Source organism: Melanostigma gelatinosum (genome assembly GCF_949748355.1).
Source record: "Melanostigma gelatinosum genome assembly, chromosome: 11".
NCBI lineage: Eukaryota > Metazoa > Chordata > Actinopteri > Perciformes > Zoarcidae > Melanostigma > Melanostigma gelatinosum.
Window position 1 is genome coordinate 1,703,744 of NC_136644.1, and position 25,606 is coordinate 1,729,349.

Below are 25,606 nucleotides of genomic sequence, written 5' to 3' on the forward strand. Positions count from 1 at the left end.
GTCGGCTCCCTCCTTCAACACACTTCCATCCTGATCACTACACAGGAAACTCAAACTTTAGAGCATAGCGATGGAGTTGAACGTTTTTAATGATTAGAGGCTCCTTCAAAACGTCGGCACATGTTGCTTTGACAAGACTCGTAAAAATAAACATTTGCACACAATATATTATGGTAGGTGAACATTTTAATAAGCTTTCAATAAAGATTCATGTACCAGTAAGCACTTTCATACAATAGCAGTTGTTCATGATGTGCCAACTTTTGAGTATTCTGATTTGGATTCACATTAACCCGATCATTTGTTTTTCACACACACAGTTCCAAAGACACTGATTGCGATTTCTGTGACTTAGTTTTAGTCTCTAGCTCCTGGTGGTGAACGTGCATGATGCTCTTCTGTATATGCCGGCAGGAGTCCAACTATTTAACATGGGACGTCTGCAGTAAATTGATAAATTTGCCTTAAAAACAACAACGCTGTGGTTATTTACCGTTCAGTTGTCAGGATCATCTTATAGTGACATGCATGGACATAATACAGACTTTGCAATCCTAGTTGTCAATATTTGCAACTCGTGCTTCTTTCACAATGTTGTGCATGTTTTGCAAGGCATTTTCAGATGTTACTGTATCTGTATGTTTTATTTTCATCTACTGTATGAATGATAATGATAATAATGTGACAAGAATCGTACCAGCTGTTAACAAGCATCAGACTGAGTTGTTGCTCATGTTAAAACAGGGAATAAATATTCTAATTTGACTCGTTTGTGGTTCATCAAATTCTGTTTGTTGATTCTCTTGAAGTCTTTATTGTAACACAATCATAAGCTATATGCAAAAAGGTGAAATGAGAAGATGCATAAGGTGTGTCTCTGACCTCTGGCCTAGTTTTCTTTCAGACTGAAAAGCCTCACAGAGTTTCTTATAGAGCACTAATCAGTATCTGTTGAACCATAGAGACCATATACTCAATCAGTCTGAGGAGCATTTACATCTCAAAACCTATACTCTTTATGTGTTGAGTAATTTAATGTGGATAAAAGAGGCCATTTCAATTACGCAACACCAACTGCTCTGTATAAATAAAATGAGAGAATGTAATAATAAAAACACTAATGTTATGTTGAAAAGGAAAACAATACAAGTTTTTTCTTAGCTTGTGTCAATGAACCTTTTGAAAGAAACAAACATGTTTCCTGCTTCATCTTGGCATTTTATTTGATCAAATTCTTAGATTTGATTATATGCTAATCTCAGTTTGCAGTAAATAACACACATTTTCTTCAAAAGGTATGTACAGTAAATACAGAAACACGATTTAAAAGATTGCACAAATTCTGCATGGGGCATCATGCCCCTAGACGTCGAGACCCTGCTGCAAATGTGAGACCAGCAGAAATGGCAGGACACATATTAAAGACTGCCTTGAACCTACATGTAGCTGGGCCTCTTCTGTTTTATGACCCACCATGATCGTACAGATATTGTGCTTTTGGAAAATTTCAAAACAAAGATACCCTAATCTACGATTAATATTCTAAAAAAAAATGAAACTTGTCAACCTTCCTTCGCTGCCACGACATGGTCATTATCATCCTTCTTGCACTGAAATCGACTGTGCAAAAACCAGGAAATCGGCTTTGTTTTTTAATATGCTGAAAATAAATATTTGATTGCACTCAGAAGGCCATATTGCTTGAGATAAGAACATTTAAATATGATTGTAAAATACATATATTATATGCATATATTTCGCATATATTTCGCACTAGCTAAACGCAATGGACCGGATACAACTGTATGCATGTAATTTTACATCCTTACTACTAAGAGGCGCTGCTTTAAACTTGACACATAACTAAAGATGCTGCACGTATCTGATGGTAAAAGCTGGTTGCAAATGCTTTTTTGGTTTTGGCCGAAGGCCTTAAAGCTGTTTTTAGAAGCCACATTACCGGGAAACTTGTACATGTGCAAATACTCTCTGTATCATTTTATATTGTCACAGCGGGTGTGCAGTGCGTTTCTGATCAAAAACATAAAGACAGTAATTTCACGGTGGTGGGGTTCATCTTGGTTTAAAAAGGTCTTTGATTTTTCCCATAATGCATTGCTGTTTGCCTCCACTTCCTCTTTCCGCCATATTGCAGAACCGGTAAGATGCCCTTTTTCACTGCCACTCTCAATCTTCTAAGTATCTCAAGCATCTGTATGTTATATGTCCCATTTATGTGATCATCTTGAAGCATAAATTCATATTACTGATTTGGGAGGATTATCGCCTCGATTGGTGGGACGAATTAAACACAACCGGACTACAAATTTCACCGGACAGTACCTCAGCTCGGCCCTGGGAATTGGTGCGTTCATGGCGCCTGAAACGGCTAGCTTCGAAACCACGAGTGTTTTACTTCAAACAAATAAGACATATATATATATATATATATAAACGATGTCCGTTGATATGCGAGTGTAACATCGTGTGTACGTGGTCGACACGTCGTTGAACACTGTATCTGGGTGTTTGGGGGGGATGCTGTACTATGTCAGTGTAATTAAGCAGTCGGCTAAGCTAGCTAACGTTAGCTTCTTGGTGCTCATGAAGGACCATGCTTTGTGGGAGTCTGGCGTATTCAGTGTTACTCGAGCGAATTATATATATGAGTGTATCTGCTGCTGCGCAGGAACATTGGCTGGTATCTGCTGAATATGTTTCCTACGTAACTTTCCAATGTTAGCCTTGTTGCTAGTAACGCTACCTGTGTGTGAGAGAAAGGCACTAGTCGTGACATAATGAGTGCTAGCCAGACTTTGCTTACTGGACTAAAGTGTTATGGGCGTCATTTCTTCTATATTCAAAATGTACATTCCAATATTTATGGACAAGGTCCGAGGTTATCTATAATTAGTGTTGAGTCGTATTGTATGTAGCATGATGCTCCCTTAAATTGAAGTAGACGCTGCTTCAGATGCACAAGCTACTTAAAACACAGGTTAGGTCTCCTCTCCATAGTATGTAAAGCATTGACTGTAAATGAAGTGGTTTGTGAAGCTGTGCATAGCTTGATTTCTGCTGGTTGTGGCTCACGCACACCTCGCTAATCCCTTGATGGATCTCTTTCCTGTGTCTGCAGGCATCATGGTGCGCATGAACGTTCTCGCGGATGCCCTGAAATGCATCAACAATGCTGAGAAGCGTGGGAAACGCCAGGTCCTCCTCAGGCCCTGCTCCAAGGTTATTGTGCGCTTCCTCACCGTCATGATGAAGCACGGTGAGTGACTGGTTGTTCTCTGCTTTGAGTGAGGAGTGTTTTGGTATTATGAGACACTACGCTAATAATTTGGCCGTGTGAAAGTGGCAGCGCGGTGTTCTGTGCATTATATTTGCTGTTGTAAAGCTAGAAGGAGATGCAAGTTACAACAGAGTGTATAGTTGGTGGATGGATGATCAACATCTGGCAGAAAAGGGCTTTAAAGAACAATAATGTCTCTAGAGTTTAGTGTCTCAATGAAATCATTAAGTGTTATACTTAATAATGTTCTTTGTCATTTGTACCTCCAGGTTACATTGGTGAGTTTGAGATCATTGACGACCACAGAGCTGGAAAAATTGTCGTCAATCTCACAGGCAGGCTGAACAAGGTAACATGTCTGAGTTGAGCCAGCTGTAACACTGCTTCTAACAAGATTTCAATTAAATGCAATGTTTAATCAACTGTCTGCGTTACACATGAATTACACTACAAATTAAAACATTTAAAGCTCTACTGCAGCTGTTTGAAACTGTTCCGTCATGTCTGCTCTTCCAAATGATATAAGCAAGCCTCTAGAAGCAGCTACTTTAATTAAACTCACTGCTTTAACGTGGTAAATGCAACAGGGGACTAGTGAAGCTGTCACAGATTATACATCTTACAGTATTTAACTTCACGCGTGAATCTGAAGTGTTAACGGCGTGTTTTTGTGTCTTTCAGTGCGGTGTGATCAGTCCACGTTTTGACCTCCAGCTCAAGGATCTGGAGAAGTGGCAGAACAACCTGCTGCCATCAAGACAGTTTGGGTAAGATTCATAGTCACCAACGTGTGTGTGTATATATTGTTTTATATATGTTATATGAAATACACACACAAAATAAACCCAACCTGACTGTTGTCAGTGATGTAGTGCTGACCCCACTGGACCCTCCACGTCCTCGTCTTGTGTCCATGCTCGTCTTCTCTGCTCGGTGGTCCTGTGTGGCTGCTTTGGAAAATTTGGTTAATTTAGTTTCGCCTCAAGATATTTGATGGTTTTGTGCTGAGAATCCCAGTTTGCCGTATATTAGAATGATTTTAATGTAATTACACGTGGAGGGTATAGCTCGTTCTGTTTTATTCTTTAAATGGAAACCGTTTGTAAACTGAAGCTGTTGAATCTTCTGACTGCTTTCATCATAACAGTAATTTTATCTTGGAAGAACATGGACGTTGCTTGTCGCTGGATTGATCTGTTAGTTTGTGTTCTTGTGACTTTTGAAGTCGAATTAATTCGGCGTGGACTTAGCTGTACATTCCTGAACTTTGTGCAGGTTCTCACGCTTTCATGGGTTTGTGCGCACAAATTAGATCATGTAATAATTTCCGATGTTCTTGATGCCCATATGATTTAATTACGAGGCAGGGGTGCGGCAACATACACAAATGGTTTATTAAAAATGACAACTCAACAAAGAGTGAATATCTTCAGTCACACCCAGTGCACAGAGTGACTGAATTATGACTCCTGACAGAATGTTTGTATCACCCCTGCTGCACCTTTGACGTGCAATCAACCCGTAAGCAACACATGCAAACTATTAATTTTCCTTTGATGTGCTAATTATAGAGGCTGACAAGGAAAGACAAATAAGTGAGACGGGGAAGCGAAAATTAAACCCTCGGATGTTTTACTTGGTAGTAAGTAAGTAAGTAATTAAGTCATTAGCATTGTTAGTCACAGGTGTAACTAATGTTGATGATGATCATGACTTCAATCAATTAAAGTTTCCAAGTAAGCTATGCTACCGAGCCAGTTTTCACAAAATAACACTGACACTAGGCTGGCTACGTGAAGTGGTTGGGGCTATGCTATGTCATTAACTAAACTACACCTGTGCACTTCCTGCCCCGACATTTCAACAGTCTTGCCATTCATTGAGCAGCCGAAATCATATAATGATGACAGGGGTCGATTTATTTTCTGTTACAAAATGTACCAAAACACTGGCACAGAGAAAGATCTTGGGTAGATCATAAAATAATTAATATGAAAAACATTTAAATCATACCTTATAAACAAAAAAGTCAATCTGGTTTGAATTGACGTCAAACACACTATTACTAAGTGCTAACTGCTAATGCTGAGGACATGACCGGAGCGGGAGTTTGTGGTGGTATTGCACTGGATTTGGATTATATTGTGAGGTGTTTCTAATACATATAATAAATAGGTGTTTCATTTAAATGTATGTATTGAGATAGACAGGATATTAGAAACTTTCAGTATGATGCGTTGCATTATGACAACACCAGAAAGTTCTTTGTAAAAATGTACCACAGACGTGATGGGATAGCCTTTATTGCTTTTCTTTTCTCTGCTCTTAATTCCAAAACAAGCAAGAAGCAACCACTGTCTGCTTCTCAAAGACGTTACTGTGTAACATTACTACACAGACTTTAAGGATGTTTGTGTTTATACTGTCTAGCAGCATCATCGTACAGAAACCTGCGTCAGGTAGAAAAGCATTTTAGAAGGGTGTGGGGAAAATAGCATTTTGATAAAATATTTGTATTTAGACCAAAATGTGAGTACTCGGATTGAAATAATGTGAAGCCATCCTGATCACGTGTACCCACATACATGTATACCGAGGCAGCATGCCTTAAATTGTCTCGAACATCACTTTTTTACAAGCTATGTATTTTTGGTTTTGTATTAATTATGATTGAAGACTGACAATTGTTACGTGGATAGTCAGCAGTGTCAACGTGCATTCTTGGTCCCAGTCCCACCAATTGTTCTACTAGTGTCCTAAAGTAGCACATGACACGGGATACCACAAATAGTGATCCACTAAATATCTGATCCTTAAACACGTGTAGATCTCCTCCCTTTGTGAAGCAAAACTTTAAGACAACCTGTTTTTTAAAATAACTATTTTACTTCCTGATGTAGATAATTTGTTTTCATCACATGTCAGTCCTGTTATAGAGGCTACTGTAATGAAGTTTTTACAGAGTGTTCGAACTTAATTATTTGAGAAAGTTAACAAAGAAATACTTCATTTCCTAACATGTTACTGGTGTAAACTTAGGCACACTGGCGTTGTAGTTATGGGACATATGGAGCGGCTTTCACAAACACTGACTGCCTTTTGTAACGCTGGGGATAGAAAAATATATTAAAATGGCAGGAAAATAGAGTTTTGTTACCTATTGTCTGAATTTATTTGCTGTGGTGGCACGTTGCCAGCAGAAACATTGTGGCGGCCTCTTTGCTGTGGTCCAGACAAATTTAGACGACTCGTTTTAGAAGCACCGATGCTGCAGATGACAGAGATCCACAGTTGTTCTCTCTATGAGAGAGAACCCTGAATAATATACCTGCCCGTCAGTGCTTAGCATAACTTTTTTTTTTGTGTTCAAGACCACTTTAAAAAGTGATTTAGTTCAGTAAATTATGTTGGAGTAGGTGCTAGTCAGAGGCTGTATGTAGGCGTGAATGATGGGAGGAAGTCATTCTGTTTACTGCGCTGTAGATGCAGAATGTGATGAAGCCTCTGATGAGCCGTGTTTATTTATCATGGAGTGATCGGTAAAACTGAAACAATAGAAAAAATCTTAGCAATTAGTTAGATCTTCTATGTGAACGTAAACCCATTTACTAATCTGATTGACCGGGTTATCACTCTGAACACATTCAATTGCTGTTTTGTTATCTGAAGAGAAACTGTGGGACAGCTGACCTGCACATGCTTTTACCTGTGGAGCTAAAATAACTATTATAAACAGCTGGTACTTGTTGAAAGTAGTTTTCGTCTGTAGATGGGTCAACAAGGCACTGATGGTCTTCATGATGCATATTGCCTTATTTCCAGAGTTGCACGTTTTTGTCACCATGAAGTTGTCTGGTTCCACCTGACTCGAAAAAGCGTAATATTCAACAAATGTGCACTCAATTTAACCAATCTGCTGGGAGTCTGTTTGAGATCACTGTTATTTACCTGTGGAGCTGTAAACGACATACAGTCTGAGATGCACTCAGTGTGTGTGTGTATGTATGTATGTATAAAAGGAGGCTCTTTATTTTGCTCCTTTAAACAAACTATAGACTTGCCAGTTGGAGGCCTGACGTACTGGTTTCATGCTAGCTGGTACATGTGTTAGCGGTCCTATAGTTTTGTTCCACTTGCTATATGCTAACTATAATTGTGATCCGTGTGAGAGATATTGAGTTGTGCATCTCACGCAGCCTGCTGCAGTGTGGTGGATTTATCCGAGTGGATTGGTGACGTGCTGACTTGTGTTTCCACAGATACATCGTGCTGACCACCTCAGCTGGCATCATGGACCACGAAGAGGCCAGACGGAAACACACAGGAGGCAAAATCCTTGGATTCTTTTTCTAAAATGTAAAGAACTGCAAATAAAAGAAATGACAGGTGAACGCTGGAAGAACGCTGTGACTTATTTCATACAGGGAGGCGTCTGTTGAGAAGAATGCCGCTTTTGTCACAGGATCAATAAAAGTCCTCTGGTTGAGACGAAATCCTTGTGGAACACTAGACTGCTGCTATGTTTGGGTTTCTGATAAGAATGCACGTGAAATACAGACTAGACGTGTAACGATGTCATGGTGAATAAATTATAATTGATAAAAGATTTTAACAGAAGTTGGTTGACACGGTAAACATGGTTAAAAAGTAGATTCTGCTTACCGGTGACTCCACAACATCATATTTCTACTTTATATTTGCTCCATCAAACGCGCCATATAAAGCAAAAGATGATTTACATTAAAAAGAAAAATATCACAAGATTTTAATGTGCAACAGGTGACTGAACTGAACAGCCGTTGGTCAGAAAAATAGGGAAAGAAAACTGGCATCAGCTCAAATGGCAATATCAAGATTACATGAAACACCGATCTTTGAGACAACAGTCCAAAATATTGTAAGTGCATGAAAAATACGAAATGGAATTTGCTGGACTTAAATTATAATCATATCATAATAACTCGTCTGTGGTCGTTGCTCCTCACTTAATTCAAGAGTGAAAAGCAACACGTCTGCTCGGCTCAGGCTTTAAGTGGCTTCACGTTGAACTGAGAAAGTGATAAAACATTTATCAGTGGAGCTTCATCACTGACGGCAGCTGTCGCGGTAAAAGGTGTAAGAGAAGCATGCGGCTGCCTGTTGAGACCACAACACCATTACAGAATCTACTGCAAGTGGTTGGAGTTTGTGACATGCCTGCCCGGGGCGCATGCCTCTGAGAGTTACTTCCATAAACACCATGAACACCTGACTGAAGAGGACTTCTGCTCTGACTCCAGACAAACTTCTAATAAAAGCACATGTCTCTGTGGCCCCAGCAGCCATTAAGACACATCTTTGCTTTACAACTGGCAGCTTGTAAAAAGCTCCGGCTCCTGCGATCGTCTCACCGCTGTGATCCTCTTCTGGGCTCCTCTGTGTATTTTGTCTGGTCTCCAACCTCTTCGGCATCTTGCTGCTGACCTCACATTGGACTCTGAAGAGGAGACGTAACAGCCTGCTAATGCAGCATCTCTGTCCAAGTGCTCCTCGTGGGCTGAGAGCATGCACACGCTGCCTGCCTCCCTCATGGGTTCACAGCACTCAAGCGCTGCCGTGTAAACGAAAGAAGAAGAAACGGAGATACGACACTCTGAGAAATCAGAAGGGCTAGAGAAGTGCAGCTCTTATGCTCAGTGACATTCTGACAGTAATACATCTGGGGTCAGCTGTCTAGGCAGCAACAAATAAACCACTCGATCAGATGGACAGTTTGAAAGCACTTAGTTTGTTAAGTGCGGGGGGGGGGGGGATTCTGTGAAGTATCAAAGAGCACTGACCAAGAGAAGCGGAGCAGAATTCTCCCAACGAGCAACTTATTCTCCGACCATGTAAGAAGTTTAAAATCTGTCCCCCCCCCCCCCCCCCCCCCCCATGCTGTCTCTCTCTTGATGTTGAACTTCAGTAAAAAGAGAGCACTTCACCAGAAACTCTGCCAGACTCCAGAGAGATTTGATAAAATGTGCTTTTAAGAACACTTCTGTGAGCTCTGGGTCGAGGCGTTTACATTCCCTTTCAAAGGTAACTATTTTAATTTATTACAGCTTATCAAGCTGAGTATGTTATCTTAAAGTACAGGTATGACATGAAAGAAATTTCAAATTTCAAATGGGAATGTAAGTTCCAGAAAGTATGAAAAGTATTTAAGATAAGAATTCAACAACAGTCCAGATATGCAAATAAATGTAAAGCAAGCTGTCACAGTAATAAATCATCATATTTATTCTGTCACACTCGGCACTATTGGTTACTGTTTAGAAACGTCATTGTTTTAAAACTTTGTCCGCTTTGTTGTCCGTGTTTTTAGCTGTATTTCTGTTTCTATGTATGTTCATCGACAGCAACAGAAACCAAAGTCAACTTCAACTTTTATTAAATAAATATCTCTAATATTTGTGTTTTGAGCAGCATTTAATGAACACCATCTCCCATAAGCCTGAGACCAAAGGTCACCAGCTTCACAGAATGAAGCGAATCTCAGGTGTTCGTGTGCAGTTCAGACAGAACCATGGCTGCAGCCGCAGCCGCAGCCGCAGCCGGAGCCGCAGCCATGGTTTAAAGACACCGAGATCAGGAGTCCAAGTAACCTAAAGGGGACCTAAAAGTAGTCGGCTTCAAAAACTCCAAAAACTCTAATCAGCCTACAGAACATCCCCCATGTCTTTCTTTTTGTTGCCATTTCTTCGATGAAATGTAATTCCCACATCGCTTACGCCTGAAACACACCAAGCAGCAGTGAGATGGCGTTTGCCTGAATCATTACATTTTTCTGAGGCATGTTTGTGTGTTTTCGGCGGAGAGGAATTCTTTGAAGCGCAGGTCAACACGTCACAGAGTTAACGGACGAACGGAGGGTCCTAAGACCCAAATCAGGACCCTCTGGGTGGCAACATTAAGCGTAGACTTTGCAGTATGAGAACACTTCAGACCCGTTTCAGCTCCCCATGATAACTAGAGCCTTAAGTAGCACCTCTGCATCAGCGAGTCGAGTCCAAAGTCCTGAGGCCTTTCGGACTGAAGATGGCTGGAGGAGGGAAACGTGTTTTGGAAAGCCTCCCTCATTCCTGCAAACCTCTCCCTGTTTCTGCCCCAGTGACCGAGTCTGTTTGAAGACAATGTGCAACCATACATCTGGGGATCAGGGTCCGCCGCCTGGCAGCCTCCAACATGTTCCTCCAGCCTGCACCAGACGTCAGCTGGATCCCTGAGATGTCTCTGAAGGGTTTAGAGCACCGCTGTGGAGGAGAGGGGGAGACGTGCAGCTCCCAAAACAAATAGAATACATTCATACGGAAAGAACAAGAACAAGTGCTCGCTTTGATAGAAAGGGCCAGAGGCAGCGAGAGAGCAACTCTTTGCAGAACGTGCAGGACAGAAGATATTGTGCTTGTATGCTAATATGTTAAACAGGTTATTTATGTAACTGTAAGGAAGATGTTCGAACCATCTCATCGGGAAGGACGCGTCGAGTTAAGCAGAAATAATGAGACAAACATTAAGACACCTACACCTTCTGTGGTCTGCAGCCCAGCAGATCATTATGTCCCAACCACCCAATAGAATTGTGCAAATCATCATACTTGGCAATTTGAAGGTCAAATTCAGCAACTTTTAAACAACTGTATTACAATGTGAAGCAGGTTTTAGCCAAACATTTGAAATAAAGTTATTGGCTGTTGAAGCAATGTGTTAAATGCAACCATACGTTTAAATACTTCACTCATATTCAGCCTACACTCTCAGCCTTCACGTCTATTTGTCTTTTGACGTAGAAATCCTGGAATGGCAGCTTGTTGCTGCGTCTCTGCAGTGTTGAACCAGCGCTGCTCTGTGCACGTTGGTTTCTGTTCTACTTGCTGACCTCTGATCCCTGTACACACACTCTCCATCGCCTCGAGGCTTTCCTCGCTGCGACTCGGGCTGAGGAATACTGTGAGGTGCTTCGGTCCCTCAGTCTTCTTCTCCAGCGTGATGCTGATGGAGCTCCAGCAAAGCAATTCACTGCTGTAAATTCCTTGCAGGAAGAAAGCATTTTACAGTTGACACCGAGGTCCTTGTGCAAACATCACATCCATCACCACGGAACACTGAGAGACGGGCCATTGGAGTCTGGAAACGTATTGGCTGCTTGCTATAATCTCATCAGTTTTCACAGAGCTGGCTTGTGCAGCTGCACTGTGGGTAATAGAAGGTGTCAGTGAGGTCTGATACCCGCAGCGCTGGAGTTCCCCGACTGAACGCTTGAGGGCAGTAGAAATATGTATATATATAATAGAAATATGTCCCATCTTTTCCTCCTCATCCTGCATACAGGCCGGGCAGGCTGGCAAGCAGCAAGACTAATTGTGATTGATTGAGAGATAACAGAATTCATATTGGAATCGCAGTAAGAGTTTGAAATGTGGATTCAGTCAAAAGAGCCACGGTGCTTTCACTCCGCTCCACATTGTCTCCTGCCGCCATAAATCACTGAGCGGTCGCAGAGAAGCGACGGAGAAACACAAAGACGACCTGGAGAGTGGAAGTGCAAAGTCAATTGAGGCAATTCTCTTATTCATTAGATATATTTTTAATATCAATATTCAAACGTGTTAAATCTGACTGCTTCACAGGTCTTGAGTTGTTCAGGAAACAACACAGCTCAGATAAAAGTCAAGGAATCTTTTTCAACTTCGATCAACGCTCTCGCAATAAATCTGCATTTAGGAAAGAAAAGTAGAATCAGTAACCAATCAAAAGCAGACAAAGCCCTGTGCTGATTTCAGTTGATCAGGTGACACAGTCGTACAAAGCACACACTGCTTATGCTGCCGTGTGATGTTGCATGAGATCATACTTTGCATTGCACTCCTACTTCCAGCCATGTGATTTATTCCACCGCTCCGACAGACGGCGTATCTACAGAGACCAGAGGAACGTCTGTATAAATGGTGGCCAGCTGAGAATAAGATATGAAAATGTATCTTTTGTGGAGAGCGAGAGAGAGAGAGGAGTGCTGCTGTATCTTCACATACCAATGGATCCACAAGGTGAAATAGAGGGCTGTGCATTGTCATCTGGTAATTTCTCTGATACACTTATCTCCTGTTTTTCACTCTCTGTACGCCTTATAGGACGACACAGGGAGGCAGTGGTGGGTGGGCCGTGTGCGTGTGTTGGTGTATTCATGGTGCAGGGGAGTCTGGTGTGCATATGATGAATGAGATAGTTAGGAAGCAGAGAATTTATGGCCGTGAATGCAGCCATCCATCCTGCCCTGCAGTCCTCAAGGGCAGCGCGCTCCTCCGGGTCCCACCTGAGGAGGAGCGCCGGGATCCTGCTGCTCTGCTTCCCTCTACGTCAAGCAATGGTTAATGAGCAGGCAATGGACACGAGCTGCTAATGCACATATAATAACACGGAGGCCACGAGCTGCCAGCGGGAGGCTGCCGGTAGTAATTCGGCCTCTTTTGTCCGCTATAGATCACCCTGTGCATTCTGGTCCAGGTTGCCCGCAGTACATTACAGCCTGAGAAGTGATTACTGTTCAGGCTTAAATAATAAACCAGTAAATATGTCATTTTACTCACGGCATTATATACCATCTCATATTAATGTACTGGGCCCAGCAAGTACTCAACTAAATAAGTTGCTTTCCATTTCATTTTAATGATGAGCTGGCGTTTTCTGGAAAAGCTCCATTACAAAGGTCACTGATATTACTGGTTTCTGATCTGCATTATAACTCAGTAATATCTGCTGTAACTGCACTGTAGCGTTCTGAACTCTCGTTGTTCCTTTGGGAGGGTTGCAGTTTGACGTCTCGCTCTATGTTCTATTAAATGCATTTCACTTTGGACAAACGTGGATAATTAATGTGATGGTGTCCCGTGTCGATGTCATACACTTTCCCGAGCGTCCACCCTGACCTCCTCCCTAAACGCTCACGTTAGAACCGCAGCTCCTCACAGACGATGCTCGTCATTCACAGCTCGTTTCCTGCATTTGAACAAACGACACCCACAGCAGCACACTGCGCAGCGTCACATCTGATCTCTGCATTTCATTACACCATCCAATATTGGAGTCATCAAACGACACTCGAGGATCATTGTAAACGCTGAAGGTGTCAGGAAGCTGCGTCTCCTCAGCTTCCTCCTGCACATTATATTCATGGACATTTCCTGTGCAGTTTCCTGCTGCAGGCTCCCATCTGCCAACACGAGTCGCTTCATGATTCACAGGTGGTGAATCGTCCTCTTTAAGGTTGTGTATTCTCTGTGCATAACTTTTTATTTCATTTTATGCCCCTCAAACATAAGCATTTTGTTTACAAAGACGTGTTAATAGTTTCAACATCCCTCCGAGCGATCTGGGGATTCGGGGCCATTAGAGAATAAAATACAATCTTATCTAGAAAGGCAATGATTGGAAAACTCCCGTATATTTCAGCTTGGCATCCTTTACGTTACCGTACCGTCTTATCTTTGCTTCGGAACAATCTGCCGTGGGTTCACTTGTGATTTGTTGATGCTTTTCCTCGCATTGAGCTCGGGTCTGGTGTCTTGTTCGAGGACTAAAGTCAGTTAGAAGCTCACGTTAACGGACTCTTTCTCTCACCACTGAGCACTGCAGCCGAGTCGAAGAGTTGTTCAGCGAGGATGCTCGTGCACTGCCGTCAATGCCCACTCAACACTCACATGACATCACTTCACAATTACATCATCCCGTGTTCGCAGGCAAAAGAAACACGTAAATGTCGCGGGCCATTAAAGCGGATGAATGCTTTGACTTGGTGTTTGATGAGAGGGAGGAACAGTAAAGGTCAGAGTGTGACCAGATGTGCACACGCAACACGCACGGCAGCGAGCATTGGAAGGATATTAGTGCTGTGGGGCGCATGTGAATGCTTGTGCTTTTACGTGATTTCATGGAAGTGTTTGTGTATTTGTGTGTGTTTGACAGAGAGAGAGAGAGAGAGAGAGGGAGAGAGGGAGAGAGAGAGAGAGAGAGAGAGAGAGAGAGAGAGGTAGCAGCTGTAGGAGCCGGGGGGCCGGGCTTTAAGACGTCAGACCCAGCTGGACGCCTCCAGGGGGGTCCGCATGTGTTGACAGCTTCCTGAAGCAGACGAGAGGGCAGCAGTGGCTCCGCCTCTCATCCTCAGCTGATGTGGACGTCTGTGAAGACGGCACAACACATCACATCAGGCTTCATCTGTAATTAACACTTTGTCAAGGGTTTGTTGAAGGGCAGGTGTGTCTGATGGGAGGGTGTGTGTGTGTGTGTGTGTGTGTGTGTGTGTGTGTGTGTGTGTGTGTGTGTGTGTGTGTGTGTGTGTGTGTGTGTGTGTGTGTGTGTGTGTCGGCACGTTTCATCAATGAATGTAAAAATGTCCAAAGTTCTTGTTAAAGTGTGTGCATGCAGAGCAGATGTGCATCGGTAACCGTACACTTTGAGGTTTGCGTGTAAAGGTTACGATACAGTTCTGCTCTGAACAATGATCACTCCCCTTCTCATTTTATAAGACAACGCTCAATTTTGAACATACGCTCCCAGATTTGATCCTCCAGCTCAATCGTCTTAATGTCGAGCCAGCTGAGTGATGATGAGCTGGCAGTGGCTCCATCCTTCTCTGCAGGCCATCAGGGCCACTGGTCCTCATCATTCACAGCCTCCAGGTGCAAAGGTCAGAGGCAGCTGTGGTCCAGGCAGCCATCCCACCATCGAGGTGCCGTCCTCTTCGCCTGGCAGCTTCCATATTGATTTGATTAGTTGCTAATTAAAACTTGGCAGGCTGGGCCGGGCACAAAGGAGATCGCTCAATTAGCGCGGTGTCAGAGAATCTAATTCTCTCTCTTTCAGCCTCTTCCTCTGTCTCTCTCCCATCCTACTCCATTACACATCTCCATTCTGTTTAATGACTGTAAAGGATGAGTGAAACGGGAGGGAGGATAACTCTCTGAGGAAGGAGATTGAGCGCTCTCAAGGAGCTAAAAGCATCCAGCCCTGTAATCCTTAAACTAATCTTTGCTTAAAGATGCAGTTTGTAAGTTGTAAAGAAAGCGCCGGCTGCCAGCGGACGTTTGTTTGGGCATGTTGCCTCCAGATGCCCTTTACCTTCTCTTCTCCTCTCCTGGCAAGTCTCACAGCAGCTGTTGCATGTGTAGCGGTGTGCCTCTGGGAGAAAGAGTTATGAGCTTCAACATCCACTTTGTGTTTGTCAAGACATCAGATTTCTCCACCTCTGTAGACGGGAAGTGTTCTTTTGTGAAGGCTGTTTCCACTGAGGAGCTTCACGTGTTGATGCTGCTCATTTCATGACATCTGATGGTTTCTTTCTGAGCCTACGTCTCACAAACGGCGTCTTTGAGGAAACATCTCTGTTAGAATAACAAACTGCGGCTCCGGGTCCTTTCGGGGTGGAATGTGCTCCTCGCTGAATTCATCCATTTCGCCCAAAATGACGGCCATGCTGTCTTTCCATCAGTCTCTGTCTGCAGTCGACAGAGAGAAGATGACAAGGGGACCAGGTAAACTCTGAGATACGTATTCTATCGAATCGGGTCAGCTTGAAGCTACAAGTGTGTCTGCGGATTCTGCTCCAGTTCTTTCATTTTGTAAAGCACACAGAGTGGAATATATGATGAAGGCAGGAGGGATGTATAACCGGGACTATTTGTTATCAGGTAGCAGCAGCAGACTTGACTTTCTGGATTCTTCTTTGCTTGCAGCGTCTCCAGAGTCAGCGCCCACGTGAACCCCGTGGCTTTACGATCTGCTCCCAAAGCAACTTAAACTGGAGGAGTTATTGTCAACACAGCTTTAGGTTCTGCAGGTGACTCTCTGATGCATGTCAACATGTACAAGCACACACACATCCATGGGCGACGCTCTGTAGGACGGAGGCTGTTAGAGAGTTCACGATGGATGAGGAGAAACGTTTGGTTGTTCACAACAGAAGGAAAGAGTCAGAGAGCAGATCAACTGTATGAATCATCCACCAGAGCTGCTTTATGGAACAAAGTCATTTACTTTTGTTCACTTTCTCAGCCTGTGAGGCTGCAAATGAAGGACGCCTCCCAAACTCACACACACACACACACACACACACACACACACACACACACACACACACACACACACACACACACACACACACACACACACACACACACACACACACACACACACACACACACACACACACACACACACACACACACACACACACACACACACACACACACACACACACACACACACACACACACACACAGCTCTCCTATGTCCTGATTGTTAAGCCTGGCCTTCATCGTCCTGTTCCTGCCAAACTGGACAGAGCCTGCATTCATTAGTCAACCTCATACTTTTATGTAATATTTACAAGCAGCAGTCGGCTATATTTGATGGTGCTGGTCCGGTCCGGTGCTGGTCCGGCCGCTGACTGCAGGAGCGCTGGCTCACCTCACACCTGATCGACTGGCTTTTATACCGTTCCTCCATTTTACAGTAGAGCAGCGCAGCCTAAAATGTCAGCAGTCACCAGTTGCCAAAGGCAATCACTCATAGGCCGGAGCTGATTAGCTTTGAAAAAGCCTGAATGGCATTCTGGTCTGCGGCGTGCACAGTAGGCTATTGTCTGGTGCCTGGATGCACACGAGCAGGGTATCCCCTCGACATGTGTGGACAATGTGGACGGATTCATCTCATTCATACAAAAAGACTCCTACAGATGATGCAATGTACCAGCCAGTATATGATCCATACTGTGGTGTGAGTCTGTGGTCCGTCTTAAATCTGATATGTTCTCATCTTAAGGGCCTGTGCACTCAATCAGCTTCTTACTGTCAGCGATGGAGCTCCATGTACATCAACACAAATGCTTCTGCATCTTTGTGCTCCTCTCGCTGCTTTGGAGTGAATGGGGCTCAGCTGGAAAAAGGGATTGTCGCATTCTTTCCTCCACCAATCAGGTCTTGAATCAAAATGTGACGACAGCATGGACGGGTTATAAGAACTGGATCCTGGCCTCCAAGATAGCGATCATTCTTTTAAATGGAAATTGCCCAGCGCATAAGTCAAGAAGGTTTTCGTCTGCCCAGCGCGTTCCTGCTCACTCCATAAACATTACATTGGGATGATGTCACACACGTACAAAGCACTTGTCTAGGCTCTGGCATCGCTGCCCTAAGCTTGCCTGTCTGCTGTAAAACATATCCTGGATAACATCGGCATATTCCGCTATGTCTTCATCTGAAAATGCTACATTCAGAATAAAACCTCGTTTAGAACATCTAAATGAAATACGCAGTTTTCATGACCCGTATCAAATACGGTCGAGTATCACTTTGATCCCCCGAACATACAATCAACATCTTTCTCAGGATCTACTTCATCGATAGAAAGCAATTCCAAAGGAAACGTTTCTATCTGCGCGCCTGTTGTGTGTAAATGTATTGAATCAGAAAAACACCGATCGGAACACAAGCACCGTGGTGCCACTCTGAGTGTTCGTCATCTCAGTTTAAAAACACAATCTCTAAGAAAGTGTGTGTGTGTGTGTGTGTGTGTGTGTGTGTGTGTGTGTGTGTGTGTGTGTGAGACAGCGAACAAAAGGGCACGTGAAAAGGACAAAGATAAAGACAGTGTGTGTGCGAGACAGGAAGAGTCTACGAATGTCGTAAGAACATCAAGACATAATACAAAAAGAGAAACTGAAAGCCACACAGTGTGTGTGTGTGTGTGTGTGTGTGTGTGTGTGTGTGTGTGTGTAGCTCAGGTGACAGAGAGGGATGGGGACATGGGCAGGTCCTGTTAATGAAGGACTGATAAGTCCCTATTTCCTGGGCCTGGGTTAATTGTGCCTACAGATAAAGAGTAATAAATTGTCAAGGGGTAATGGCGGGGGCCCGGGCTGAGCCCTGTTCCACATCCATCATGACTGACTGGACCTGTGAGCCTGGAGAGCACGAGGGACTGAACGACTGGTAGGCAGGGAGGGAGGGAGGGAGGGAGGGAGGGAGGGAAGACAAGGGGGGAAGAAAGCTCACAGGGATGGAAGAGGATGCGATGCTGCTCTGTCTTACTTACAAGGCGTCTGCAGTGGGCGTGCTGTGTTTGAGCGAGGACAAGAGATGACCTGTGATGAAGCTTCAGAGAAGAATGAGAGGAAGATAGGGTGACTGAAGTGGGCAATTTAGGTATTCCAGCATTAAAGGATTAATGAAACAGTCTTATCATAACCTTCGGAAACTTCAAATGTATCACAATTCCTCGCTGCATCCTGACTGTAGAAGTACTCCGTTACTTTAAATGTCAATCCGAAGATTTTCAATAAAAGTCTTTTAAGTCTCCATCTATTGCCAGGAGAGGTAACGCTGTGGGGATGGAGCCTTTGGCCCCTGATGGAAGTGTAAACAGTAACTTTAGCTGTAAAATAAATGCAGTGCAGCCAAGAGAAAAAAGACAAATGAATATAAAATGTACAAATGAATTTTCCCAAAACTGAGTCAATGTACTTTATTACTTTCCACCACTGACGAACAGAGAGTTCTCTGGACTCATTTTCACACTGCAGTTATAGACATTGTTAAGTATACACAAGTATACATGCCTACTTTTTAAGGACAAACCGTAGAAGTATAATACTCTACACAGAATCGTCAATACTCTCTTTTAACATGTGATGACTGTGCAGCTGTGGGGAAGGATGACGGTCTGTCCACCGGCTTCTATCATGATGTTGCTTTCTGTTGGAAACCGTGTTTCCAGTTTCTCTCATTGTTTCAGGCTTTTAGATATTATACAATCGCGTTTGTGTGACCCATCTGCTCATCAAATCTTTCCGAATCTCATTTAGAAATGTCAAATTTGCTTTTTCATCCAAGTAACACGGAGGCTGATTCTTCGTTCCTGAAAGGTGGTTCTTGGAAAAAGGGATGTGGAGATGCATTGATGTTACTGTGCACAGGCATCAGTGAGCTCATTCCATGAAGAAACAGTTCAACAGTGCATGTTTGAGTGCAGCTCAGCATGCCACCACCGTGCCAGCGTGACAGATCACTTCTTCACACTGAGATGCTGCTGGTTGGAGGTTTGTGCTGCGGCTGAAGGATGATGCATCCCACACATTATACAGCAGAGCTGCTCCCAGGAGGAAGTTGATGTCCCCGCCACGCGATGATGACACTCAGTGCGTCGTGACATATGATGTGTGTGCAAACAGTGAGCACACAGGCTGTTTTATGTGGGTCACACGCGGTGTGCAGGGAACAAAGGACGTTCTCATGCAACCCCATGAAGGAAAGAAAACAATGGCCGTGAGATGAGACCGCTTGTCTCACAGGAGATCAGCAGCAGAGTGATGTGGTGCGTCCGTGACACTGAACCACGTTGCGCTCCAGCGTGTTCTTCCTTTCCTCCCATCCAAAACCTTTCCCCCTCTGAGTCTGCTCTCTTTGAATCTCATTCAACCAGTAATGTTACAAACGCATTTTAACGGGAGGGAAACTGCTGCTTGAAGCAGAAGTCAAGCTGAACCTTTCCTGTCATATGGTTTGTGTTTCTCTCCCGGGCATGAAACGGGGCTCAGAGATGCTGTGATATTTGAAAATCGAATAAAATAAAAAAACATATGATGGCCAGGAAGAGTGCTGCATTGACATGTTCCTTCATTGTGATGAATATGGGCAGTGCAGTTCCTTTGAGTGGATCCCGCACACACCTCGCTGCTGTCGGAAACATTCACTGGAGCACAACATATGGATTTATCCAGCAAATGTGCTATTTATTCCTGTTTGTGCAACATTTGCTGAAAACAACAGAGCCCTGCTATTTTTGGAAATAACTAAGCCTGTCAAAAATATTAAGCCAGATGTGTGTGACCTGTTTTAAAGATTCACATCTTCAGCAGCAGGTTTCAAAGGGTTTTATGGCGTTTATTGATAATTAACAAACATAGAATATCTCTGCTCCTTTAATAACAGTTGAGGGAAAAGTAAGACATAAAATGCTAATTCTCTTCCATTTCAACAAAGCATTAAAACATGCACATACATAGTCTTTGACCAGCAAAAAGAAGCAGGATGGGAGCGGAGGAGGAGAACCAATGCATGCTGGAATTCATTGGTTCTCTGCTTCTCTCTACCTGGTTGCACACACCTTCTCTGCGCTCCACCAGCCTGTTCACAGCGATAAATCTCGGAGTGGCATTTTGTCCGTCGAGTTCCACGTAAACACGGCCAGCGAAATGTCAGTGCAGAAGGCAGACAAGCCTGACGCAGGAAGAGGGAGAGTCGAGGCAGTAATGTCACCACACTTTAACACAGCCGCCATCAGTCTTCATGACATTTAAGAGATCTATTCCTCCATCCCTGTGGCCACGGCGCACAAAGGGAAAGTTGGGAAGAGAAAGCTGCAAGGACCTGCTGAGTCAGCGGGTTTAAGAGGTTGATCTGATCACAAACAGAAGGCTGTTGACCTCAATTCACAGTTGTTCCTGTTATACAGTCAGCAGCTTGTCCAGCGTCTCACAACAGCTCAACATGAGAGGAAGAGTGCTCTGGAAGGTAAATCCATGACGTAATATTCTATTGATTTTCTTCCTCTCTCTTTCCGCTCTCCTTTATCCAGGCAGCTGATTTAAAAGCACATTCCTCACACAACACTCGTGCTGTTTTGTCTTTCAATTGTCAGCCTGAATCTATCTGTGCAACAGAACAGCACAGAGGAGCGTCTGCCCGGTGAGGCCACATCATCCACGGCCTTCTTCTCATCATTCTTCTTTGCATAAGTGGAGCCGACGTGTCAGAGTACAGTTGAGGCTGTTTGGAGAAACCAAGCATCCAAAGCTAAATAATTGATCACAAATTAAAAACGAAATCACATGAAATTCTATCATCTCCTCTGGCGTTCTTTTATTAACCTCCCTAGCTGCTGCATGGGGGTTGTATTGATTTCCAAATGAATAATTGAGAAAGTCGGCTTAACTGCCCTTCTCAAGTCTCCCTGGCCTCCTCTGATTCACTCCACCTCCCTCCCTCTCGTCTTTCTTCCCTCGTGATCTACGTCTTCCCCTTATCATCCCGTGTCCTCCCTTCTCACCTCTTCCTACGCTTCTCCCTCCTCTTCTGACCTTCCCCTCCTTTTCCTTTTCACATCTCTCCTCTCCTCTCGCATGATGTGGATCCTGTTCTGTGACGGCTTGTTCAGGAGGGAATGAGTCGCTCGCATGGCTGGCCAGCCGGCCTCCGCGTATCATCCGTCAGCAAGACACACTGTTGTATTAGAGTTCTGCTGGGAGCTGTCTCCTTGTCCCTGTCTCTTTCTCAGTTGCTTTACCCTCCTCTCTCTCACACACACACACACACACACACACACACACGCACACATACACACACACACACACACACACACACACACACACACACACGCACACACACACACGCACACACACTCCTTCCCTGTTGTTGTCTGTCTCCGTCTCTCTGCCTCCGTTCGCCCTCCTGACTTATTTCCACTGTACATCTTAATTGGAACACACAGCTGATCAGCATTTTAAAATCGACCGGCGGCTCTTTGCTTCCAGTGAATCGATGTGTGAGTCAGACTTGGACTGAATAATCCTGATGTGTTCATTTAACAGAGGGGAAAATGTCAACTTTGTTTTCGGATGAAGCCTTTAAAACGAACAGCGTCCTCTTGTGTTTCTACTGTCGAGACGTTTCACTTTCATAAGTGGCTGCGTGTGTTGTTTTACAGGTGTATTGGTTTCTTGATATTACTGATTTGTATCGGTCGGTGTTATTTACACGCCGACCTCCTTCTCAGGTTGTTCTCAGGTTGTAGTTTGAACATCGAGGCCTCGGTCAAAGTGGGCATTGGACAGACAGGGACACCCTTCACAATACAAGGAAATCAAATCAAACAACCAACTAATGAACACCCAACAAGTAGTTCCTCAATAACCCTGGACGAGTTGAATGTGATTAATGAACAACACATGCTGTGCTATGGACAATAGAACAGGTTGATAGTTTGTCTGTAGGCCTATTTCAATGACCACCACAACACCTCTGGTCTCTTCTGCTTCAGTCAACTCACACGACTTGGTTTAAGTGAGACCGTGTACCTTCTGCTAACAGCAGTCCCAGTGGACTCAAGTGGCAATTTTGGGATAATGGTAAATGCTAAAACACAATTGTGAATGCACAATTAGAGAAGAGTCATAAAGTCATCCGACCGGCTCAGTGATGTCACACCAGACATCACGTGGCAGAAAAACACACTAAAGTACACAAATGATTTCATTCAACGTTACATTTCAAAAAAGTTGTATCATTCTATCAAAAGTTACATCGTTTCACTTTCGTGTGAAGAATAGATTGTGTCTAAAAGAAGAATGCTGTGTTCCATGTTTAATTACAACCGTTCTCATTCAATGCTATTTCTGCTCAAGTCAACACACACACACACACACACACACACACACACGCACACACACACTCACACACACACACACACACACACACACACACACACACATTCATTAAATGTGCGTGTGGCCCTATTCACCCCAAAGATGATTTCTTTCATTTAAATTCATTGATAAACTCTGCAGCGAGAGCATGCTGGCCCTGAACAATGACGTCATTCTGTCCACTGGAGACAAGATAGGAGAAATAAGTGACATCACCAGCCAGCTGGTGATCAAAGTCGAACCATTTCCATCTGGTTTAAATGTTTGAGTGGCTTCAAATGGTTCCTAACCCGCAGATTCAGATCGATGCTCATCTCAGCTTGAGTGTTTCACTGGCGGCAATGTCGATTTTTAAAAGTCACAAGGAAACGAGATATTCAGTGCTGCTGCTGAATGTGGCAGGAGGAATGATTACAGTGGGGTTGGACCATAACAGACACGCGGGGAGGAAGTCAGTGAAGCTCATCGCATATTCAGTGGAGCTGATGAAAGAATACATGCAAACCCTCGAGCTGTGACAAGTCCTTCAAACTGAATAAATCTCATTCTCCCCGATTCATCAATCGTGTCCAAGGAAAAGAATCCGACTTTGTGGTTGAAGGGGATCGTGAAAGACTTTACTGTGATCGTTCTCAGCAAGTACATAAAATGGCATTTTGATTTTAAAATGCAAGAAAATATTGCACATGTTAAATACTTTCCTGGTTGGGGAGACATCCAGGCATTTTTGGCATATTGTCGATCTTTGCTTTTGTTTGCTTACTACATGCTCCATCAGCACTGCTAGCATAGTATGCAGCTTTGAATACAGCCTTTGATATCTGGGTTCTGGGTTTGGATTAGCAGTTGATCGACTCTTCAAACATGGAGAAGCATCAACAACCGTCCATCTGCGTGTGTGCAGGCTGACCGGCCCTGATGTCCAGATGGATACTTGATGCTTTCTTGGATCGACACTTGGCTGCGAGCTTCACGGTCAGACGGCCACACGTTTCACTGATAAAGTCTTCATTGTTGTCAAACGCAGAGTGGCGTTTAGAAGTCTGGACATCAAGCAGAGCACAACGTCTGTGCGAGTGTCAGAATAATATTGGAACACGGCAAACCTTTCTGTTATATGAAGTGCACGCTTATAAGTGGAGGGGGAAGTGAATACAAATGATGCAATAATGTTGGAGAAGCCGTGATGGTTGATAAATAAAAACTGCTTCATCATGCAAAGAAATCGAATTACTCATTTTTGAACATATCTGGCGTCCCAGAAACCTTTGCACCATTGTTGCTTTCCATCGACGGCTGCGGTGCGATTGTGTCTCTTTCAGAAGTTTTGTAGTTTTTATTGTCGTATCTTGTTTGTTATTTATTGTACTTTATATCTTATTTACTTATTTTACAAGTTGTTTATTAGTGCTGGGCAACGATTCAAATATTTAATCGCGATTAATCGCATGGATTTTTTGCGATTAATCGCGATTAATCGCATTGTTATGGCAAAGTTCAATAATGAATTCAAAAGTAGTGTATTGCGCACTTTTATTTTAAAAGTACTGCTATATGAACAAAAGGGCAATAACATTTGGTTCACGAGATGCAGGTAGCATGTTTCATACTTAATGTGAATATAATTCATACTTTGTTGGCATCTTATTCTGAAAACCGGATGTTTGTCTGAAGAAACCGGATGTTGTCTCACGTTAATGTTTCCGCTAACTTTCAAAGTCCTTCGCTCGCTCCCGATCTGTGCCGTTTAAATGTGCTAATTAATCAAGCAGTATGTGTGTCGTTGAGAGTTAAAAGCTGAAGATGATCATCACAGTGTTTATCTTCCATAAATACAAATGATTTCCTCCCACTATCAGCAGGATAGCTTTTGCTGCGTGATACCGCTCACCCTGCTGCGGGTCAACAAGGCCGCACATTTCTCTTCACATCCGCCTTAACCGGAACGCCCACACATGCATGTGAACCTGCACGCAATGTTTTTTTGCTTTCTCACTGAGTGACTCGTTTACTTGCTGACTCAGGAGACGCATGCGTTCACATTCACACTCGCAAGGGAACGAGCGCACAGCAGAGGAAGCCAGGACCAATCAGGCCGGCTGTCCCAAGTCGTGGGACAGTAAATGGGATCTGCTGCCACTGCAGTGTTCCTCTGATCAAGGACTGTCAACCATTCAACAGCACAAACATTCAATGTGCCTCTGACACACTCACACACACAGCTAACAAAAAAGTGATCAGTTATAATAACAAGTCTAGCTGCACTTCATAGCTGTAGTTGTGGGTGAACAGTGTGACTTGTCTTGTTCATAGGAAGGCATCATTGGGTTGACGCTCCCTGTGGCCACATAATAAAGAGCTGCGTTAGGAAGTGGGTGCTGGGTGAGAATCTCTGCGAGAGGACAAATGCTGAAGCTAATTTAGTGGAACACATATGGGAGCAACTAGCTGTACCACAGTCTGACTGAGGGAAATACTGAAGGCATGAAGTGATGTTAAAGCACAAAATCATTCCCAACTGTGAGGCGTAGAGAGACGGGACTTCAGGAAACATCTCCAGAGTATTGCGTTTAATATATTCTTTTTAACTTATTTTCTTCATTTATATAGTTTATGCATTATTGGGCAGTATCTGTTATGTTAACGTCTTTGCAAACAGGGGATTGTTTACACATCCATCACACACAATACATTAGAGTCATGTTTCTGACCACCTGCCATTATTCACTGAGATGCCTCAGCAATGCTTTGAGTCCACATCAGCTGTTTTTCCATAAAACGTTTGGAAAATAATCAAATTAATTTAATCAATA

General features: G+C 43.5%; 1 protein-coding gene across 2 annotated transcripts; it reads left to right on the plus strand.

Annotated features, from left to right (window-relative positions):
• Positions 1–2,023: 2,023 nt before the first annotated feature.
• On the plus strand, positions 2,024–7,689 carry rps15a (ribosomal protein S15a). 2 transcript variants are annotated; one of them, XM_079278119.1, is made up of 5 exons: positions 2,024–2,160; positions 3,140–3,277; positions 3,568–3,647; positions 3,980–4,065; positions 7,558–7,689. In XM_079278119.1, the coding sequence occupies exons 2-5, from the start codon at positions 3,145–3,147 to the stop codon at positions 7,649–7,651; spliced, it is 393 nt and encodes a 130-aa protein (XP_079134245.1). In that variant the 5' UTR covers positions 2,024–2,160; positions 3,140–3,144; the 3' UTR covers positions 7,652–7,689. The 2 variants fall into 2 exon arrangements, with proteins under 2 accessions (XP_079134245.1, XP_079134246.1); XM_079278120.1 differs by lacking the exon at positions 2,024–2,160 and adding an exon at positions 2,218–2,365.
• The last annotated feature ends 17,917 nt before the right edge of the window (positions 7,690–25,606 follow it).